Source organism: Diabrotica virgifera, chromosome 7 (assembly GCF_917563875.1).
Source record: "Diabrotica virgifera virgifera chromosome 7, PGI_DIABVI_V3a".
Classification (NCBI taxonomy): domain Eukaryota; kingdom Metazoa; phylum Arthropoda; class Insecta; order Coleoptera; family Chrysomelidae; genus Diabrotica; species Diabrotica virgifera.
In genome coordinates this window covers 51,326,511-51,348,883 of record NC_065449.1, presented here as the reverse complement: position 1 = coordinate 51,348,883, position 22,373 = coordinate 51,326,511, and the positions used below count along the sequence as shown (strand labels likewise).

The 22,373-nt window shown below is 31.5% G+C and overlaps 1 protein-coding gene across 1 annotated transcript in view; it reads right to left on the bottom strand.

Moving 5' to 3' along the window:
- Positions 1-4,524: 4,524 nt before the first annotated feature.
- Positions 4,525-22,373, bottom strand: part of LOC114327326 (epsin) — a 165,794-nt gene continuing 147,945 nt past the window's right edge. The window contains exon 3 of the mRNA XM_028275914.2: positions 4,525-12,629. Coding sequence (XP_028131715.1) covers positions 12,068-12,629 — 562 coding nt within the window. The 3' untranslated portion in view covers positions 4,525-12,067. The remainder of the gene's footprint in view (positions 12,630-22,373) is intronic.

The window sequence follows — 22,373 nt, the reverse complement described above, 5'->3', positions numbered from 1 at the left end:
CATGACCTATTTTATTTTAAAGTAAGTTCTATGTATTGAGTATCTCGCCATTCATTCATTCCTGGTTTGCGAACAAATGAGTTTTAAAATAAAACACAAGACAACGGTTTATCTTTTATTTTTTAAAAACAAACAGTTTAAAAAGCCAATCTTTGCAACCCTTTTGATCAAACTTCAGTCCATACATAATTCTTAACTTAATGTAATAAAACATTTTATACAATCAGAAAAATATAAAAATCTTGAGACCAAAAACTTATTCCTATTACTTGAACCAAAAATTAATAATTGAAATGATTAATAATTGATTAATAATTGATGGTTAATAGTAGACGATTAATAATTGATGGTATTACTGTATTGTGGAAAATTTTGGAAACAATACCTTATAACATTATTTAGTTTAAAAGTGGGCTGGAAGATCTAACAAATAGTAAGTTTTCGAAGCAAAAACAGACGTAATAATTATAATTATTCTCTGGTGGACTTAAGATATAGACAGTCACCAATCTGTCCATCTTGCCATGCCCCTACTGTATATCAGTGAACAATATTAAGTAAAGCAAGTTATTATCGGGTGTCCATTGTAGCAAAGAAAAATAATAATAAGTTCTTTCAAATACAACACAAAACCTCCAAGAGCCGCGAGACCTTGTTGTGGAGAGATTTTTCATGCTCGGTCTTGGTAGCTAATGTGGCTTTGATGGCTAATGATATAGTCTGTTCGCTAAACTCAGACGCAACTGGCTACATATTTTAGTCGATAATTTTTTTGTTTTTTGCCAATTTTGCAAAAATTGGCGAAATTACTAACTATTTAGTGATTATTAACTATTTAGTAATGATTTTTTGCCAATTTGACTAAAATTGGCAAAATTACCGACTAAAATATCTAGAAAGTTGCGTCTGAGTTTAGCGAACAGACTATATGAGGTTAGCACAACACATCATAAGAAAGCCTTAACCCGAAGTATTAGATTACATCTACAATAGAATATAATACAACAGAAATACAACAGAATAGAATAGAATAGAATAGAATAGAATAGAATAGAATAGAATAGAATAGAATAGAATAGAATAGAATAGAATAGAATAGAATAGAATAGAATAGAATAGAATAGAATAGAATAGAATAGAATAAAATAGAATAGAATAGAATAGAATAAAATAGAATAGAATAGAATAGAATAGAATAGAATAGAATAGAATAGAATAGAATAGAATAGAATAGAATAGAATAGAATAGAATAGAATAGAATAGAATAGAATAGAATAGAATAGAATAGAATAGAATAGAATAGAATAGAATAGAATAAAATAGAATATAATAGAATAGAATAGAATAGAATAGAATAGAATAGAATAGAATAGAATAGAATAGAATAGAAGAGAATAGAATAGAGTAGATATTAGATTAGAATAGAATAGAATAGAATAGAATAGAGTAGATATTAGAATGGAATAGAATAGAATAGAATAGAATAGAATAGAATAGAATAGAATAGAATAGAATAGAATAGAATAGAATAGAATAGAATAGAATAGAATAGAATAGAATAGAATAGAATAAAATAGAATAGAATAGAATAGAATAGAATAGAATAGAATAGAATAGAATAGAATAGAAAAGAATAGAATAGAATAGAATAGAATAGAATAGAATAGAATAGAATAGGATAGAATAGAATAGAAAAGAATAGAATAGAATGGAATATAATAGAGTAGAATAGAGTAGAATAGAATATAATAGAATAGAATAGAATAGAATAGAATAGAATAGAATAGAATAGAATATAATAGAATATAATAGAATATAATAGAATATAATAGAATATAATAGAATAGAATAGAATAGAATAGAATAGAATAGAATAGAATAGAATAGAATAGAATAGAATAGAATAGAATAGAATAGAATAGAATAGAATAGAATAGAATAGAATAGAATAGAATAGAATAGAATAGAATAGAATAGAATAGAATAGAATCGAATCGAATAGAATAGAATAGAATAGAATAGAATAGAATAGAATAGAATAGAATAGAATAGAATAGAATAGAATAGAATAGAATAGAATAGAATAGAATAGAATAGAATAGAATAGAATCTGATACAGAATAAAACAAAACATAATAGGTATTACATACAGAAATAGAAATTAATAGAACAGAAGAGAATGAATCTAAGAGAATAGAACACAATACATCAGAATGGACCAGAATAGAATAGAATATTGAATAGAACTTAGTAGTATTTTATTTGCGAATAAAATCACAATTTACATTATAACAAACGTTAATAAATTAAACAATTTTTTTTGTTGCGTGGTAAAAAATTCTTTCAATTTAATTTTATCTGACTCATTCACATTAGCAATTCAGACATATATTTTATTTATTTTAAAGTAGATGGCTTTAAAATGATATTGCGAAGATTTATGAGCTGGGTTCCTGGGACGACTTTATTGGAAGATAGTTCATTCAGAATATTAAGCTTCATAAACAAGAATATAAATAGCTTCAGAACAATATTAAACAGAATAAAATAGAATAGAATAAAATATAAAATCATAGAACAAAATAGAACAGAATAGAACAGAACAACTCAGAATAAAAAAATTATTATAACAGCATAATAGGTTAAAATGTTAACAGAAAAGAATAGAAGATAGAATGTAGTTTAAACAGAATTGTATATATTTGATTAAAAAAATCGTACCGATAAACCAAATAGAATGTGTTGAATTTTCTAATAAAAAAAATCTACCTACTTGCGTAACTCGTAAGTTCTTTTGCCAAAAATGGACTTACTATGAATAAATTTATTTCGATCGCTTTATAAGTTGAATGAGTAATACTAACAACACGATTAAATTTTACAACTTGCTCGTAGCAAGATTTTTACGCAAAAAACAGTAAAAGTATGAGGTTCGGGGTAATTTGCATGCAAAATTGTTTGTTGTTACGCGACCAGTTTTTATGTAAAAATTGCAGCAATTCGATATTTCTAGATTTCAACATGTAAGAAAGTTTACTTCTATATGGACTAAAAGAATTCATATAAAAGATTGAAACGCTGGCAATTTGCTGTTAAACGATGTTGAAAAAATAATAACACAGGGAAACAACAACAATAATAACAGCAATTTCGTTGTGTTAAATCTGTGACTTGATTTAACTAACGTTTGGCCTCTGAACCAAAAACCAAAAATCAAAAATAACCGCAGATTTTGTCCATTTTCGCTTATAGCTTTTTCTGGAGTATTGAGTCTGATGACATTCTTGCTTGATGCTGAAATAATAGTCAGCAATCATATATGTACATCTCATCTAGCTTGATACTATGCCCCCATGATCTTCAAATTTTTTATGGAATCGTTCACCCAATTCATCACTGACTGTATCAGACAAGGCGAAAATGGCGGGTTCGTTGGAAAAATATTCGCATAAGATTTTTTTGCATAATAACATTCGTGAGACATCCCAGAATAAGGTTCAAGAAGTAGCCCACGTGAAAAGTGGGCCACATTTTTTTTAACAATTTTTTTTTAATCAAATTGCAAAAAATCAATATTTTTGGCCCGGACAATTTTTTTGTTAGGTTTTTTGGATTATTCTGGGTAAAAAAGGTCTCTTAGAATTTTTCTCTAAAGTTGATAGTTTTCGAGTTATAAGCAATTTAAAATTGAAAAAAACGAAAAATGGCGATTTTCAAGGCTTAATAACTCGGTTAAAAGTTATTATTATGAAAGTCAGGAAGTGACTAAATCAAAGTTTAATGCCCCCTCTACAAGATCCCGAAGAAATGTTTGTCATTATTTTATTACTAAGCTGTTATTTTTAAGTAATAATATTGAGCGCCATGCACGTGGTAGCCGGCTGTAAATGCTGAGTGCGAGAGAGATGCCACTCCGGCAGTCCAATTTACGGCCGCCTACCACGTGCATGGCGCTCAATATTATTACTTAAAAATAACAATATTTATTCGAGATCTTGAAGGGGGGGGGGGGGGTGGGGGGCAATAAACTGTGATTTAGTCACTTTCTGAATTTCATAATAATAACTTTTAACCGAGTTATTAAGCCTTGAAAATCGGCATTTTTCGTTTCTTTCAATTTTAAATTGCTTATAACTCGAAAACGATCAACTTTAGAGAAAAATTATAAGAGACCTTTTTTATCCAGAATGGTCCAAAAAATCTATAAAGAATTGTGCGGGCCAAAAATACTGATTTTTGCAATTTGATTAAAAAATTGTTAAAAAAATTGGCCCACTTTCTACGTGGGCGACTTCTTGAATTTTATTCTGGGATATCTCACGAATGTAATTATGCAAAAAAATCTCATGGGAATATTTTTCCCAACGAACCCGCCGTTTTCGCCTTTTCTATATCAAGATTTTTCGGGAAATCAGTAAAGTCGCTATGTAAATAAATGCAGTTTGAAGTTTATGTTGTAACCTATAGCAATTTGAAATACTAGAATTGCTGGACAATTTTAGCGTAGTAATTTTTTGTTCGTATGATTTCAAGAAAATCTGTAATAATGTTTTTGCAAGCCAACAAAGTATTCTTTCCTATTTCTTCCATTGTCCAGGACGATCAAAAACACGGGCATTTACTTTTTAGAACGACAGGGTAGGAGTAGGAAGTTGAAATCCAAAATTAAATACTTGAAATAGTCTCTGTCAATTGGCAAAATTTAAACGAATTGTTTTGTCCGACCCATCTTTATATGTAGTGGTCTACGGAAGAAGCCGATCAAGTCGACACAAACGATCTATTTGTGCATGTGACATTACAACAAATCAATAATTCTCTTTATGTCTTCATATTTTGTTACTCAAATGAACTGAATGGCTTATCGGAATAGAACCAAATAAATTTGCATTATGAAGGAGAACACACTTTAAGCTCCACTTTGAGGTATCCATAATTAGTTGCCATTCAGTTGCATTACAGGCTGAAATTCTCAACTTTTCCAGTAAACCACGTCATATCCATTAACGTACATATCCATAATCACTTCAAAATTATTGTAGAATATAACATTTTCTTGATCGAAAATAAGTTACCTTAGCTTCCTTTTAAAGAAAGCTTCCCTCGCTCAGTTTTGATGCTAAGACTTCTTAATCTTTTTAGCTAGCCTCATATTTCGTAATAAATTATTCAAATTTTGCTGATCAAATCCTATCTATTTAAGTAGGTTGGTGCCAACCTATAGGGGGGCAATAGTGTTCCTATGAACCATGCTAGGTTTTAGGGACAGAGAAAGAACCTGACTTGATAGAGAAAAACCAATTAGAGTTTTGAAATGAGCATATCCGACCCGATTACCTATAAAACAACTCAAAATTGAAACCCAACAGAATTTTTTTCACAGTGTTCTCCAGTGAACCAATGCTAAATTACTCGACAATATTTTACTAGAATCTACTACAGTATTTTTGTTAACACTCTTTAAAAATTTCTTATCTAAGGTCTTTAATGCAGAGATTTGTTTCATTTTTACAAATTCATTTCTAGATATCTCTATTCTTTCTATTGTTTGATAATTATTCAGCTACTTTCTTCAACTATCAAAAAAGTATATTATTATCCATACTGTTATTAGCTTATGGGATGTACCAAATTTGCCTTTTGTACTTATTTATATGAACTTAAAAACAGGTAATATATAATAAGTTAAGGGCACACCAGAAGATTTTAACATTATTTTATAGTCTAAAATCACATTTTTTGAACGATAAGAAATATTTTAGTTCCGAATTGAATTTTAGAAAGAATATAATTTTACTTCAATCCCACCTCAAAATAAACTAGTAGTTGCAAAATTCCATTCCAATATAGAATTCGACCAACCCAATATTGCGATTCGCACCATTGTGATCTTATATTCAAGGTTTTTGAATGCTGGCGCCCACTAGTTAATTTCAAAATTACTTATGAAGTAAATTCAAATTCAATTATTACACCTAACAGTATTTAGGTCATGTTGGTTTTTAAATGTTATAAATTATGTTTTGCTGAGTTTTTGGTCTCAAGATAACTAGATTAGTTTTATTTACTTTTTATTTACAATGTTGTAAATAAAACACAGTTTTTACTCCTATTTTATTTTCAATTTTTTATTGCTTGTTAATATTAGGTTGGTATGGTTTATTTGTTAATAATAGTGAAAGGTAAGCTACAGGGTACATTTTTCAGTACAACTATTTCCAATAGAGAATCGCAATTGATGAAACTTACTTATTAACAATAATATTGAACAAAAAATGCAAGTATGGGACAAAAATCGTGACAAGTATATATTAAGGACTACGACTACAGTCACAAGATAAAAGAGAAATACCAGATGATGAAAAATGCGGACGAAGAGTGCGACAAGGCTGCGTCTTATCAGCGCTATTATTTAATCTGTATTCGGAGTCTATATTCAGAGCAGCATTAGGCAATGTGCAAGGTAAATCAAGTTTAACGGAACTAGCATAAACAGCATCAGGTATATTGGTGGTACCGTCCTAATAGCAAGCAAAGCAAAACAACTGCAAAGTATAATAAATTCGGTAATTCGGTAATTCGTCATAGCGAATTGTTTGGCTTAAATCCATATTTTGTTTCCAAAGCCATAATTCTAATATTTTCAAACCAATAGATATACATTTGTATGCCAATAGATAAAACAGAAACAGAACAAATAACTTTAATAAAAAATTTGGGAGTAAATATTAACAACACATGTACCAAAAAAAAAAGAAATTCTATCAAAAATCGGACAAGCGAGGACACTCATAAATATAAAAACATTTTTTTTTAAATCAGACCGAAGTTTGGAGTCCAGAATGTGTTAATCAGATATTTTGTTTCCTCTGTGTTATTCTATGGCTGTGAAAGTTAGATAATTGACTCCAAAACAGAAAAAAGAATAGATGCCTTTGAAATGAACATAATATTTAGTTGGATGCTGATAAGTTCATGGATACAAAATGCTACTAACGATGTGATAGTTGGGCGCCTAAGTAAACAATAAAAACTGCTAAGCATTATTAAAGAGATGAATATATAATTATAAGACACCAATATTTATGGCCATGGCTAAAGAATATGAGGAGATGATGATTTCACCGTCTATCCACAGGAATCATTCGGGGTCAATTTAGAAAAAAAAAATTGCCATTTTGATCGCCAGTCATCCAAAAATGATGCGCAATAAGAACAAAAAGATATCCGTGTATTAAAAAACAAAAAGTTAATAATCATTACAATTTACGACTTTAGACTAAAGCAGTAAAAAGTTATGGGAAACAATAAAAATTACCTTTTTTTAAAATTTATTTAAAAGATCGTAAAATACACTTTTTATTTATAGTTTTATTTTGAATTGTAATGCCATAAAAAATAAAAGTTTTCTTTTGTAGTTTACGTAAAAAACAAATTTTCATGTAATGTAAATTTCTAACAAGGTACCGTATTTCTAACATGATTATACGTATTCTAAGATCATTAATAAACATTGTCCTAGGTAAAATCTCCCACTCTGAGTTAGATTTTTTTATTGAACAATGAAGAAGTTAGTAAGACATACAATTAGTGTTGCCCAAATGCAAGACCAAGACGAGACTTAGAGAGTCTTGGTCTGGGTCTTGCACCAATACACCTGGTTTTGTTCTTGGTCTTGGTATTGCACTCCCGCTGTTGGTCTTCAGCAAGAGTCTTGCAAGTCTCGCAGTTACCCACTAGCAAATTGCTATTTATTAAACGTTACTTTAGATCTTCGAACAACGTAACAGTATAGGTACATTTTCAGCTTGACTTAACATACAAGGTGAGGCAGAAAACCTTCCTATTAGAAATATCTCGAGAACTAAAGACAACAGAATGATGAAGATTGGAATGAAGGGATTTTTAAGAGTGGTCTATTTAATTAAAATATTTTTATATATTTCCTACTTCAAGTTATACCGGAAGTTGCTTATAACTTCGTTTTTTAAAATGGGACACCCTGTATATTTTTACATTTCTGAATTCTCTTTCATATCTTCTTTCTAAAAGTATGTTTTGTAATGTTATATAGGGTAGTTTAAAGGATAATTATGTTTTCTTATTAATTTCGTAGCAACTTTCACACCCTGTAGAATTGTATCTATTTGACATCAAAAACTTTATTTATTTATGTTCAAATTATTTTTAATATAGTCTACTATTGTTAAAAATTATTAGTATGTATATCTAAATGTTGCATTTCATATACAGGGTTGGTCAAAACTCGGAATAAGTATTTTCTGAGTTTTCTTTAATGGAACACCCTGTATTTTAGTATTGTATTGAAATGATATTTTATGGTACTTTTTTATTTCCTAAGCATTCCCTATACCTAACTGCTTTAATTCACGCATCAATTCAGATATTAACATATGGGGCACAATTTGATGCAAGCATTATTCCGATATTAACATATGGGGTACAAACATGGACAATCACAAAAAAGAATATGAACATACTCAGAGTCACTCAACACGCGATGGAAAGAGCAATGCTTGGCATATCACTTAAGGACAGATAAACAAACACACGGATAAGACAGAAAACCAAAGTCACCGATGTGGTACAAAAATCATTAAAATTGAAATGGGAATACGCTGGACATGTAGCTAGGAGCGATCTAAACAAATGGCACAGAACAATTCTAACCTGGAAACAATACCACAGAATTATGTGACCATACCAACACAAAAGACCCAGAGGCAGATCTCCTAGGAGATGGACAGATGATCTGAAACGAACTGCCGGGAAAAAGTGGCTACAAGTAGCGTACAACAAAAAACAATGGAAAGAAAGACTTGAAGAGGCTTATGTTCAGATGTGGATGTGAATGGCTAGATGAAGAAGAAGAAGAAAGGACTGCTATAATTTGTGATTAATTGTTAATCGCGCCAAAAATGTTAACTACGTAGGAATTTTGATAGCTTAACCATTATTGGCAATTTTTAGGATCAGTCTAGATTAATATGTATCTATTTTCGAAAAATTATTTGCGATTGAATGTTCACGACCAACCTAATAAAATTTCACTTATGTTTTGTTTCATTTAATATTTGGCTTGAATCACCAATAACCCACAAACTAAAGTAGTTAGGTAAAGGGAATGCTTAAGAAATAAAAAGTACCATAATATATCATTTCATTACAATACTAAAATACAGGGTGTTCCATTTAAGAAAACTCATTCCGAATACTCATTCCGAATTTCAACCAACCCTTTATTCTAGAATTAAAAGTTTAGCTATACTAACAATTTTTAACAATAGTAGACTATATTAAAAATCATATGAACGTAAATAGAGTTTTTGATGTCAAACTACTACAATTCTACAGGGTGTGAATATTGCTATGAAATTAAGAAAAAAAATGTAATTCTCTTTTAAACTACCCTATATAACATTACAAAACCTTATATTTTAACAACAAAAACATCGAGGAGAATTTAAAAATGTAAAAATATACAGGGTGACCCATTCAAAAAACGAAGTTATAAGCAACATCCGGTTTAATCGGAAGTAGGAAAGAGATGAAAATACTTTCATTAAATAGATCACTTCGTGATCCCTTCGTTTCCATTTTTATGATTTTGTTACCTTTAGTGTTCGAGATATTTCTAACAGGACATTTATCTGCCGCACCCTGTAGACATAGTAAAAACCAACCAAATTAATAAATGTAACAACTCACATCGGGTGGGTTTTGAACCGACGATCTAAACCATCCCTGCCTGTACTCTCACTAACTGAGCTATCTACCATATCCCATGGGAGTCAGTCTGTTTCTTTAAACATTTTCATTTAATAACCTTATATTACATATGTGATAAAACATGGTCAAACACAAAAAAACCAAATAAATGACATAAACTTGACTGTATTAAAGAACATTCTCTGTCTGGAAAAGAAATTTGTTTGACCCGTTGATATAAAATTGCACACTCTGCAGAAAGTTTAAAAGTACGATGTTTAATCTTTATACGATGTGATATTTAGAATCCTACTACCTGATAAGGAAAAACAATTGAGTGTGTTGTATTATATTTTTTATCAACTTAGGCGACATATTATCTTTAAAAAGTTTCAATAGGATATTACTGTCGGCGTCACAACCACATCACAGATTGTTTTATGAAAGGACAGCTATTCTCAAAATCTAGACAATTAACATATTATAATTAATTTCAGAGTGAAGGCATCCGTCGCCGTCGTCTGCTAGGAAAGAATGTATTACAAAATATTTTATTTTTACATTGTAATAAGTTATTATGGCCTCTGAGTACGTGTCAAATAAATATGTCAAGTGTTCTTTTAATGAATAGTTTAATTCGCTATGTATGTTTATTGCATTGTTCACAATCCGCTTTTTTCTCATAGTCTCTAAGCATATACCCGAACTACTATATTCCCTAAAATGACACTCAATCCTAACTGCAAGACGCAAGAGTCTCGCAGGCTTAGTCTTGTACTTGCTCATGTCTTGCACGGTCAGTATTGGTCTTGGTCTTGCTAAAATAAAGCGGTCTTGGTCTTGGTTTTGGGCAACACTACATACAATGGTGGATGAAATAAAAGAGAATCGCGTCGAGCCTAGTAGGCCTACGGCTTGATTGACTATTCTGCTCCATCGGTTCTTGTTCATTGGTTTCATCCTACAACTTGTGACTTTGAGTCTTTTTAGATCGTCGTCTACATCCATTTCCCACCTTGTTCCGATACAATACTAATATAATCAAAGAAATTATAGAACGGAAACTGGAAGCAATAAGCGCAGAATATCCCAAAGAAATTGGTGCCGAGGACTAGAAACAGGATCAAGGGATTAAGGCGTACAAAATTCCTCAAATATTGAGAATGTCGGTGTTACAGTTTCTAGAAAGGTTTCTAGGATTTTTACTTGTTTTCTAGGTGTTCTAGGGTGTCTTGTTTCTGATATAAAACTTAAATTAGATGTATAGCCTTCATCACTAGCTCTATACATCTGTTAGGCCCCGGCATTTGTTCTCATTCGGTATTAGTTAGTATTCGGGTAGTGACAAAGTTCAAGGTTCCTTTTGAAGAATTTTCGCTCAAAACATCTGAGTTTTGTTTTCATTGCTTTTATGATCGTTTACGTCTCACACACAGACATAAGCTTGTGTCTAATTACTGTTTTATATAATACTGATTTTTGATCCATAGGATAAATACAGCTACACATACCCCCAACGTAAAATAAGTTTTATTTCATAGATTTATACGTATCACACCATCTCATTCATTCACTCACCTATAATTCATTAACAAAAGAAAATTCTGAAATGAACCGTTTTCTCCTATCTTCTCCTCTGAACTTTGAACACGACTTCCTCCACATGACATCATCCACCGCCACCTAACACCATCGGTGACATATCCTGAAACCAGTACCGCTGCACAAAACAAGTACAACGTCTTTAAGACACCTAACACAGGACTCGAACACAAATTACCGAAGAAGACACCCAACCCAACAACTATAATGATACATTGAGGATGTACTTTATCTTTGTCAATTGTAATGTAACTGCATATTCTTGCAGTATATCTGTCTATTCTCGTACTGTAACAGTATATTCTTACAATTTAATGTAATCTAATTTTATTTGTGTGAGTGAACTACGCTGTTTAGACTCGTAAATCTAAATAAAAAAATCCGGTTAAAAAAATACAACATGATACCACAAATGGCTTTAGACTGAAGTAAGTTTTAGTGCCTCTTAAAATTAAATAGGAGTAAATTTATGTTTCGAATAAAGACTAATATATCATTAAAATAAATCAACGTATTTAACGGTATGAATCAATCCAATCTATCTCATCCTATTAATATCAGCCTTAGTTGCATTTTTAGCCACTACTGATAAGAGAGGTAGATCCTGAATATCTTACTCTAAATTATACCAAAATCACATTCATTCTATGCCGACTTTGATTCTTCGTAATATATGTACAACGTTCTGACATCAGAACCAACATTATCTTTATCCTAAAACTAAGCTTAAACTAACTAACTTAAGGCTATTAGAGGTTCCTCTAGTTCTTTAGTTTTCAGTTTTTTCAGACTCTTTTGCATATGCTTCTTCTCTGGTTGAAGCAAAGCCAGTTTCCTTTTTGATTTTGACAGTTTTCTTTCGAGAACCGTTTCAGTAGTGGGATGCTCTAAATCGATAAGTGTCAAACTCTCGATAATATTTCTAGGTACGGGTCTTGTAACTACCTTTTCTTCTTTAGTATTATCTTCTTTATTGGTATCATTCTTTTTTGGAGCGTAGACAACAACATACTGTGAGTAGGATCTATCATTTGGTGTGTTAATATCTGCGAAATCTCTAAAGTTAGCAAATTGCTCTTGCTGATATGGTTTAGGATTTGACTGAGCTGCGTAATAATAAGCCGGTCTACCGTGGCCATTTTGGAAGAAGGAATCATAGTTGTTATAGTTGGAATTTTCGTCGTTGTCATTGTAAAAGGTTCCTCCGGGAATTACTCCAAAATTTCCGGATCCCAAAACAGAGGCGTATTCGTTCTTTGGTGCATTATAGTTGTAGTCATCCTTATAACCACTGAACCTGCCAAAAGAAAATGTATATTTAGTGTAATTAAAAAAATAGTTTACTATTTAATAAGATAATAAAAACATATTCGCCATAGCTTAAATATTGAGAATGTTTTAAGACTCTGACGGGAGTACTTTGGGAAAATTCTGGTGTATTCGTATGAATTAATTATTTTTTTGTAACAATTTTACAACAGGAAAATCTGAAGAAAAATTGATTTATCAAATACTCATTTTATATTTTATCTGAAGTGATCCCTTAGTATAACAGATCTGTTTGAGGATAATAGACAAGAACCGGAAGAAATCGATAGCGAAACGGGACCAGAGATCATAATGGAGGAAATCGAACAAGCAATACGAAACGCCAAAAACGGAAAAACTGTAGGTCTAGACGAAATACCTGCAGAATTACTGAAATGTCTAGACGATGAAACTCTACCTGTACTACTGGATCTGTTTAATGAAGTATATAAAACCGGAAAAATACCTCAGGAATGGTTGGTGTCCACCTTTGTAACAATACCTAAAACAATATATGGCAAAGATTGTTCAGACTATAGGACAATATCACTAATAAGCCATACCCTCAAAATATTTCTAAAGGTAATTCATGGAAGATTATACAGAAAGCTAGAAAATGATATGGATGATACCCAATTTGGGTTCCGCAAAGGACTTGGAACAAGAGAGGCATTGTTTGCATTTAATGTCCTCTCTCAAAGATGCTTAGATATGAACCTGGATATTTATTCCTGTTTCATCGACTTCGAAAAAGCGTTCGACAGAGTCCGACATACTAATAGAAAACTAATAGAATTATTCAAAAACAGAGATATAGACAGACGAGACTTACGAATTATCATCAATCTGTATTGGAATCAAAAGGCCAATATAAAGATAGACGAACAAGAGTCCCAGAATATTGATATAAAGAGAGGGGTAATACAGGGTTGTGTACCGTCGCCGCTACTGTTTAACGTGTACAGTGAAGCCATATTTCAGGAAGCGATAGCGGAACTAAGTGATAGAATCTCTATAAACGGAAGAACAGTAAATAACATAAGATTCGCTGATGACACCGTTATAATGGCAGACACCCTTGAGTCGCTACAAGAATTGTTAAATAGAATTAACGATTATTGCATTCGATATGGACTCAAAATAAACAAGAAAAAAACTAAATTTATGATTGTCTCAAAAACACAACATGGAAATGAAAGGTTAATACTAGAGCAAACCCAAATAGAAAAAGTAAAGACATACAAATATCTGGGAACCTGGGTTGATGACAAAAATGACCAAAGCAAAGAAATTAATGTCCGAATTGAAACTGCAAGGCAAGCATTTATAAAAATGAAGACACTGCTTACAAACAAAGACCTTCAGTTGCCTTTCAGATTGAGGGCTCTAAGATGCTACATATTTTCTATATTGGCAACATTCAACATTCTATATTGAAAAGGCAACATATAAGAAAAATAGTAGCGTTCGAAATGTGGTGTTGCAGAAGAATGTTGAAAATTCAATGGGTTCAAAGGATTACCAATGTTGAAGTGCTACGACGTTTAAATAAGGAGTTAGAAATTATGAGCAGTATAAAAACAAGAAAACTAGAATATTTGTGTCACATTACCAGAGGAGAGAAATATGAGCTGCTGAGAGTTATTATGCAAGGAAGGATCCAAGGAAAAAGAAGCATAGGAAGAAGACGCATCTCCTGGCTGAGGAACCTTAGAGAATGGTTTAACTGTAGTTCATTACAACTGTTCAGAGCAGCAGCCAACAAAGTGACCATAGCCATTATGATATCCAACCTCCGCTAGGAGATGGAACTTTAAGAAAGATCCCTTAGTAGATCCCTTTTTGTCTCCTTAGCAGATATTAGCTAAGGCAGTTAATATCTGCCTTAGCTAATATCAAAAACACCGCAACTGGGCTTGATGATATAACTTAAGTATTCCTAAAGCATTATTCTAACTATGGTCTCAATAAACTTATAAAATTATGCAATCTAAGCTGAAAATCACATAAATTTTCATTTTAATGGAGCAAGCCAATTCTTATTCTAATACTCAAGCCAAATCTGCCAACTATTTTACTACAAAATCAAAGTCCAACCTCTTTCACTAGAACTAATGTGTAAAATAATGAATAAAATGAATACTAAACGTGTTTTATGATATTTCGAAAAACACAAGATAACACAAAACAAAGAAACAATCTAGCTGTCAGAAACAGCGATCCACAAGAAATAATATTTTATTGCTTTAAACTCTTACCTCTAACGCAATTAATAGCAAGCAGAATGTAGTAGGTAAGTAGCATTTGATATAGAAGGCGCATTTATTGATACTTGATACCATCTCTAGAAACGCAATTCTTGACAAAATTCCGAAGTGAAAATCGGAACATGAATTAAATTTATTTTAAATTAAAATTGTGACTTATTCCCAATAAAAATTGTAAATAATACAAACGCGTTTATAAAAAACTTTTTAAAATCTAGAAATTTCTTGGTTTCTATCCACCTGGCAAATTTTCTGAAATAAAATTACTTCAGGGGTGCATGAAATTAAACCCTTAATCAACTTATTCACCTGTCCTAGTTTTTTCCGGAAAAAATGGCAATGATACGTAGATTGCGTATAGAACATATCCTTCCCTTTCTATACATGGCCATCTCATGACATAATTTTCAAATCAAAATGTCGGCATTGTAACACGACTATTCGAATCAGATATACTACCTTACTTATCGAATGTCCTAAACAAATCGATCAAGTCCTTCGAAAATAAGTCAACTGTAAAACTTCTTCTTCTTCTTTCTCGGAACTCCTTATGCCCCTCAAGGGTCCTTTGCTAAACTCTTTCATTTGTTGATGTGTTTTTCCTTTTTCCTGTCCAATTACCATAATCTGATCGATCTATCTTTTCCTATCTATCCTTTCTTTCTTATCTTTTTGATTCCATCACCTGCTTTGGTAGTCTTCCCTGGTCCCTTCTGTTAATGTGTCCATACCATTTTAATTTTGTTTTTTTGGATCTTGGTTATTATCGATTCTTGTTTCAGTTTTTGTCTAATATTTTCATTTCTTATTCTGTCCATTTTCGTTTTTCCTGCTATTTTTCTCAGCTGCTTCATCTCCGCTGCGTTTATTGTACTGTATATTTTTGCATTGTTTACACATGTCTCACTTGCATATATTAAAGTTGGTACAGAGATTGCGTTGTATACCTTCAGTTTTATTTCTTTATCTATTTCTTCCTTTCCAGATATTGTTTTATTTAGTGCATAGTAGAACTTATTTGCTTTTTTCGCTCTGTATGAGATTTGTTGATCTATCTTTCCGTCCTCTGATATTATTACTCCAAGGTATTCAAACGTCGAGACTGTTTCTATTATTTTGTTTTTGCACCTAAATATCGTTTGGTTTATTTCTTTCCTTTTCTTTTGGGTTACTATCATGGTCTTCGTTTTCTTTACATTTACGTCCATTTTCAAATTTTATATTTTTTCCAACCAGATATCGATTAATTTTTGCATTTTCTCTTTATCGTCTGCTATTATTACTAGGTCATCTGCATATAGTAATCCCTTCATTCTCACTGGTACTAAATTCCTATACCCTATTGTTGACTGTAATTGCCTTGACCTTCTTTTGCGCACTTCAATACTCTATCCATTATTAATATAAATAAAACTGGGCTGAGACTGTCCCCTTGTTTTATTCTTCATCTTAGGTTTATTATTGGCGATCTGTTTCCGTTTATTTGTACTTTAGCGAGTACGTTTCTATATGTACTTTTTACCACGCTTACTATCTTTTGAGTGAGGGATTTGCTGGTCTTCCATTACTGACCATATTACTTCTCTATTTATATAATCAAAAGCAGCTTTAATATCTATAACCGTAATATATAAGTCTTCTCCCATTTCGTTTTTCCTTTCAATTATAATTCTTAGTATGAATATATTATCTGTTGTTCCTCTTTCCTTCTTAAAAGCCGCTTGCTCTTCTTCTAGTTTTCCTTCCAGTTCTTTCCTGAGCTTCCGTTCTATTATCCCGGTATAGACTTTATATGCCACTGATGATAAGCATATAGTTATTACATTCCGCTTCATCTCCTTTCTTGTGTATTGATATCAATAAATTTTCTTTCTTCCCAGTCTTTCGGTATCGTTTCTGTTCTCCATGCTTTCCTCATTATTTCCAGTAGCCAAAGTTTGCCTCGTTCTCTTACGTACTTTATTACCTCCGGATCTATGTTATCGGCACCTCCCGCTTTTCCAATCTTTATTCTTGTCAATCCTTCTTCAATAACTTTGATATGAATTTCGTCTACTCAATTGTCCCTATCCTCTTCTCTTTCCTGCTGTACTCTCTCTTCATTTTGTGGGTTGCTTGAGTCGAATTTTTCTTTATAGTGCTTATTCCATATGATTAGTACGTCTTGTATGTTTGTTTTCAATTCATATCGCTCATTTCTAATTCCACTTATTTGTTTCTTTTTTGTTCGTTTCATGCTTCTTATTTTATTCCAAAATGGTTTATTATTCCCAAAATCATCGTTCAATTTTTCACCCAATTTTCTTCTTCAGCTTTCAGCTCTTCTTCTTCGCACCTTTTACTAGTTCTTTCACTATATTTCTCTGTCTTCTGTATTCGTCTCTGTCTTGCTCTTCATTTGTGTTTATGTATCGCTTCCACATTTCTTTTTTCTTTTTTACTGCTTGCTTTATTTACTTATTCCACCATCCAGTTCTTTTATTATTGTTCCCATTATTTCTTATTCCACATACTTGTTTTGCAGTGTTCCATAACGTGTCTCTAAATTTTTTCCATCTATCTTCCATATTCCATATTTCCTCATTGTTTTCACGCTGTTCCAGTATTTTATCTGTCTCTCTTTGGTATAACTTCCTCATTTCCATATTATTCACCTTATGTATTGCTATTCTTGTATATTGAGGACACTCTAATATTTCCATTAGTTTCATGTTTATCTCTGCTGTCACTAGTCTGTGTTGGGTACCGAGTACCGAGTTCGGCTTCGTTCTCTGTTTGTATATTTTGTATCGTCAGTTCAGCGTCACGTGGATATACTACGTAGTCAATTATGCTTTTCGCATTTCTTTCTTCTGCTACGTATGTATATTTTACAACTGTTAAACAAACATAAATATTGTATAACTGTAAACAAAATATAAATATTGTAAAATATTTTTTTAAACTTTGCTATGGTAAATTACTATGTACTCTGTAAACTGTATATTTAATGTAACTCATGCCAACAATTACATATGCCAGATAATCACTTTTAGAACTTGAAAGAATATGATTAAATACAATGGAGTATTGCAAATCTTATATTTAATATGTTTTTTTGCATCCCCAAAAGAAATGATTAAAGATTATAACGACACCCCCATCGAACAAGGTTGTAACTCAAGTTACATCTTTTTTTAGATTTCAACAGGCGAATTCAGCAAAAAATTGCGCACACGTCAATATAAACGACATAGTTTAATTCTCAATAGTTTGGCTAATAAGAAGTTGTATTTTAAGTTACGTATGCCATTTTACTCCATTTTAGCTTGAAGAAGGCAGTAACACTGGATACTCCCTATGTAAAATATTTACTTTCTTTATAATTGACGATCAACAAGGTTTTTAAATGAGTTACAACTTTGTTGCACGTATGTTTAATTTATAACGTATTCAAACATATGGTGCATCTCATAAGTCAAATTATCGAAATAAAAGTAAAAACGGATTTACGGAGTTTTTTTTTTCTTTTTGGTAGTTGCGGTGGACAAAATAAGTATCGAATATAAAGTTTAATATTAACATTACACATGTATTTTTAGAAATCGCACATTCACAAAACGAGGGTGATTCAATTCATGCCCTTATAGAAAAATAGAAAAAACATTGAGTCGTATATGCTCCACACCAATGGTTAACCATGATACGATATGCCAAAGCATCAGGCAAGCCTAAATCCGTAAATGAAATAAATCAGAAGCAAATTCTAAATTTTGACCCATTTAAGGGCACACATGTTAATTTTGAAGTAGATATTAATAGTAAAAGAGTAAAGTAATAAACTAAAATGGTTTAAAATTGAATATTTACAGATACGCAATAAAAATTCGAAAAATTTGAGATATTTTATACCATGATTTTTTCATAGTGATAGAAGTTGTGTTGAATATTATTGTTATTGTAAAATTTATAATTTCCAATTAAAATTGTGTAAACTGTGAGTTGATATTTTGTTCAAATATACCATAAAAACCAATTTTCTCCTAGCTATATTGCAAATAACTCAAAACATACAACCTTTTACTAGTTAAACGGTAAAAATAATTAACACGGAGAGTGTAAACTAGTTGTTAGGCATGTTACAACCTTTTCTACGAATACTCATGTTTAATCTCAAGGTTGTATCTCAATCAAACTCAAGATTCTCAATAGCTAATAAAATTACAAAGCATACATCGCACAGTAATCCCTTATTATTTATTATGTTACAAATATCATATACCATTAGTGTAAAAGGGTCTACTCATTTCGCTACAAATTTTTAAAAATTCTTGTTTTCGTTTTTTGCCTCTCCTGTAAAATCGCTAAAAATGAGTTACAACCTTAATCACTTTTAGAACTTGAAAGAATATGATTAAATACAATGGAGTATTGCAAATCTTAAATTTAATATGTTTTTTTGCATCCCCAAAAGAAACGATTATAGATTATAAAGTACGTCTGTAAATAATATGGTCAAATTCTAGTAAACCTAAATTTTGTTAAACAATTTTTTTTTAAATAAATTATAACAATCAGTTTTTTGGGCTCGGACAGTCTAATAGTAATTATTAAGAGCTATAATATAGCTGATATTATCACTGATGACGAAGTATATACTATAGGGAAACTATTATACATACAATGACAATAAACTAGAATATGAGTAATAGTTAATTGTGTATTAAAGTTTTGACATCTTGGTGTATGAATCTTTTCAAGCATATGAGCATGGGTAAGTTTTGCTATGGCCTATGCATAAACAGGCCAATGTCACCGGATTTCTCCTCAAGATCGGAAGAATATAAGTTTCAGGTTGCCGATTAATATTTTTGTTTGATTTAAAAGACCGGCTGTTTTACGTTTTTTATAGTTTGTAAGTTCTATTATTATTATTATTATTTAGCTTATGGTTATAAAGGATATATCGATATAAAACTTTCAGGAAGCTTTGAGGTATATAATATGTACTTAAAGGATGTCCCCGAAAATAGTGCGTTCCTTTAAGGTGTGGATATATTACACTATTTAGAACAAAAAAATCCTATAACATTTTTTTCTAAAGTTAACTGTTTCCAAGAAAAAAATTACATTGTTCTCCTTATAAGTGAACTTTTATTTCCATGAATTTAAATGACATGACAACGTGGCGTAGAAGGACTTGTTGTGACTGTTGAAAATTTAACCTAATGGAACCCCTTGTTTATTTACTACTTGAGGTGTGATTTTTGGGGTTGTTGACATCGGTAGTTACCTAACTGCCAAATAATTATTTCTTGCTTTAACAATGTGGCATTTCTGCTATTATCTGAATTAATTAAGGTTTTATAATTAGGGCTCGAAATTTTACATAAATTATAACTTTTACTTAAGTAACTATGGTTTAATTCCTAAAATGTAAATTCACCTAGGAAAAATTGTTTGTACATAACTACGTAATGATTTTCTGAAATCTATTGAAATATGGAATAATTTTAAACGTGGTATCCAGAAGATTTTTCACAGCTCTGGGGCTCCGTCGTGACGAAACAACATTTCACGTCGTGTTTGCAAAGGTATTTCAGGAAGTACCGGCAAAACATTTCACAAGAAATTTATAGGCCTCTCTTTTTAGTGTTTTGGGTAATTCATAAAATATTTCACACTTTACCCATTTTGTATTCTTTACAAAGTAATGGATATAAAATTTGTTTAATACCCAAAATACCTACTTGTTAAGAAACAAGAAATACCCGTTCTTTTGGTACAGAATAAAACTAGATGACCAATTATGCCAAATATTCAATGTCAATAACATCAAACAAACCAAATTCTTGGTTTGTTTAATGTGAGGGGACGACCACGGACAGGGTGAAAAAATGTAAACAGTAGACCCCTGCAGAAGGTTTGGTTGATATTTACATTATATTACCCACCAGATAAAACTACTGACCTACAAACTTACTATTGTGACTGTCTTTGAATTACACGTTGTTGCCAGACTTCAGTTTGCATATCAAAATGTATTTTCGTTTTTTTTGGTCAAACGACTGAATTTAGAAAAAAATGTTATAAGAGTTTTTTGCTCTACATTGTGCTTTCTACCTATACCTTTAAGGAACACAATATTTTCGAGGACACAATGTATACTGGTAAATACATTGTGGAAGAAAAGAAACGTTTCTCGTGTGTTAATTTTGATAATAGGGATAATTAGGGATAATAAGGTACAAGGGTAAGTAGACATTGAAATCATGTTGTATAATCTTGGGTTTTGCCAACATTTTTGTTTTTCATAGTTGAAAGACTGATCAGCTATGTTCAGTCAGTTATCTCTCCTAGGCCAAAATAGTTGGGTGATACACCCACACCATGAAAAAGGTTTTTTTTATGTGTTGGGAACGTTTACGTGGCCGTTATTCTGTTTGGGGGTTATACGGAGGACAAAACAAGTCAATAGAATACATGATTATACACTGTAATACAGATTAATATTGTCAAGATGCTCACGCATATGCCTCAACTAGTGTTTTTTTTCTAATTGACCATTAGCTCCGATGATGACGGTTTTGTCGAAAGCGCTTAGCTAAAGAAATAAATTACTTCTTACATACTTTGATATACGTACACTTTGATTACAATAGCCTTAGTGTCAAGCAAAATTATTCCTATAACCGGGAAACGATCATTGGAAGCTAGCAGAAACGCTTCGGAACCTCAAATTTCTATTCCTTAAGGCGGAATATTCTTTTCCGGGTATTCCAATAGCCGGGATCGACTGTACTATTTTTTTACTTCCTTTCTTTTTGTTTTTCGAATTGGCCTCATATCTTTAAAAACAAAGAAAATATACGGTTTTATTTTTTCATATGTGTTTTAACTGAAACAGTACTAAATTGACAATAAAAATTACAAGAAACAAAACTTTAAAAACAGAAAGACAAATAGCGTAAACAGTTTTGATCGACGATTATAAGAGTTATTTTTCGAGAATAGGTGAGCAGTACGCAAAGCGCAACATAAGAGAGACGAGCTTGTTTAATGGAGGCTCTGTGATGTTTTGGGGTGGAATTTCCTTGGCAGCAAGAACAGATTTGGTGTCTACGTGGAGGCTCTTTAAATAGCGAAAGGTACATTACAGAAATTTTATTTATTTGAACAATTTGTTCCTTTCGCGCCTTTTAAGAAAAAGTGGGAGAATGGAGCGCAGCGGGTAATGCGTTGTATTTCAAATTCCGTGGATGATTTTAAGAACTCAACAAGTCCTACACCTTTTGGATGATCTTGTGAACGGTTGACGTCATTATCTTCAGTCAAACGTTGCACGTGGACTTAGTGAGATCCGATTATTGAAAATCGCAAGAATTCTTTTAGTTTTTCTGCTCCAAAAATTACGACACTAAGTTCGTAAGTTTTATTAAGTGGCTTTGAGCTTACTATTGATTTAAATAATGTTGTTTTCCGTACAT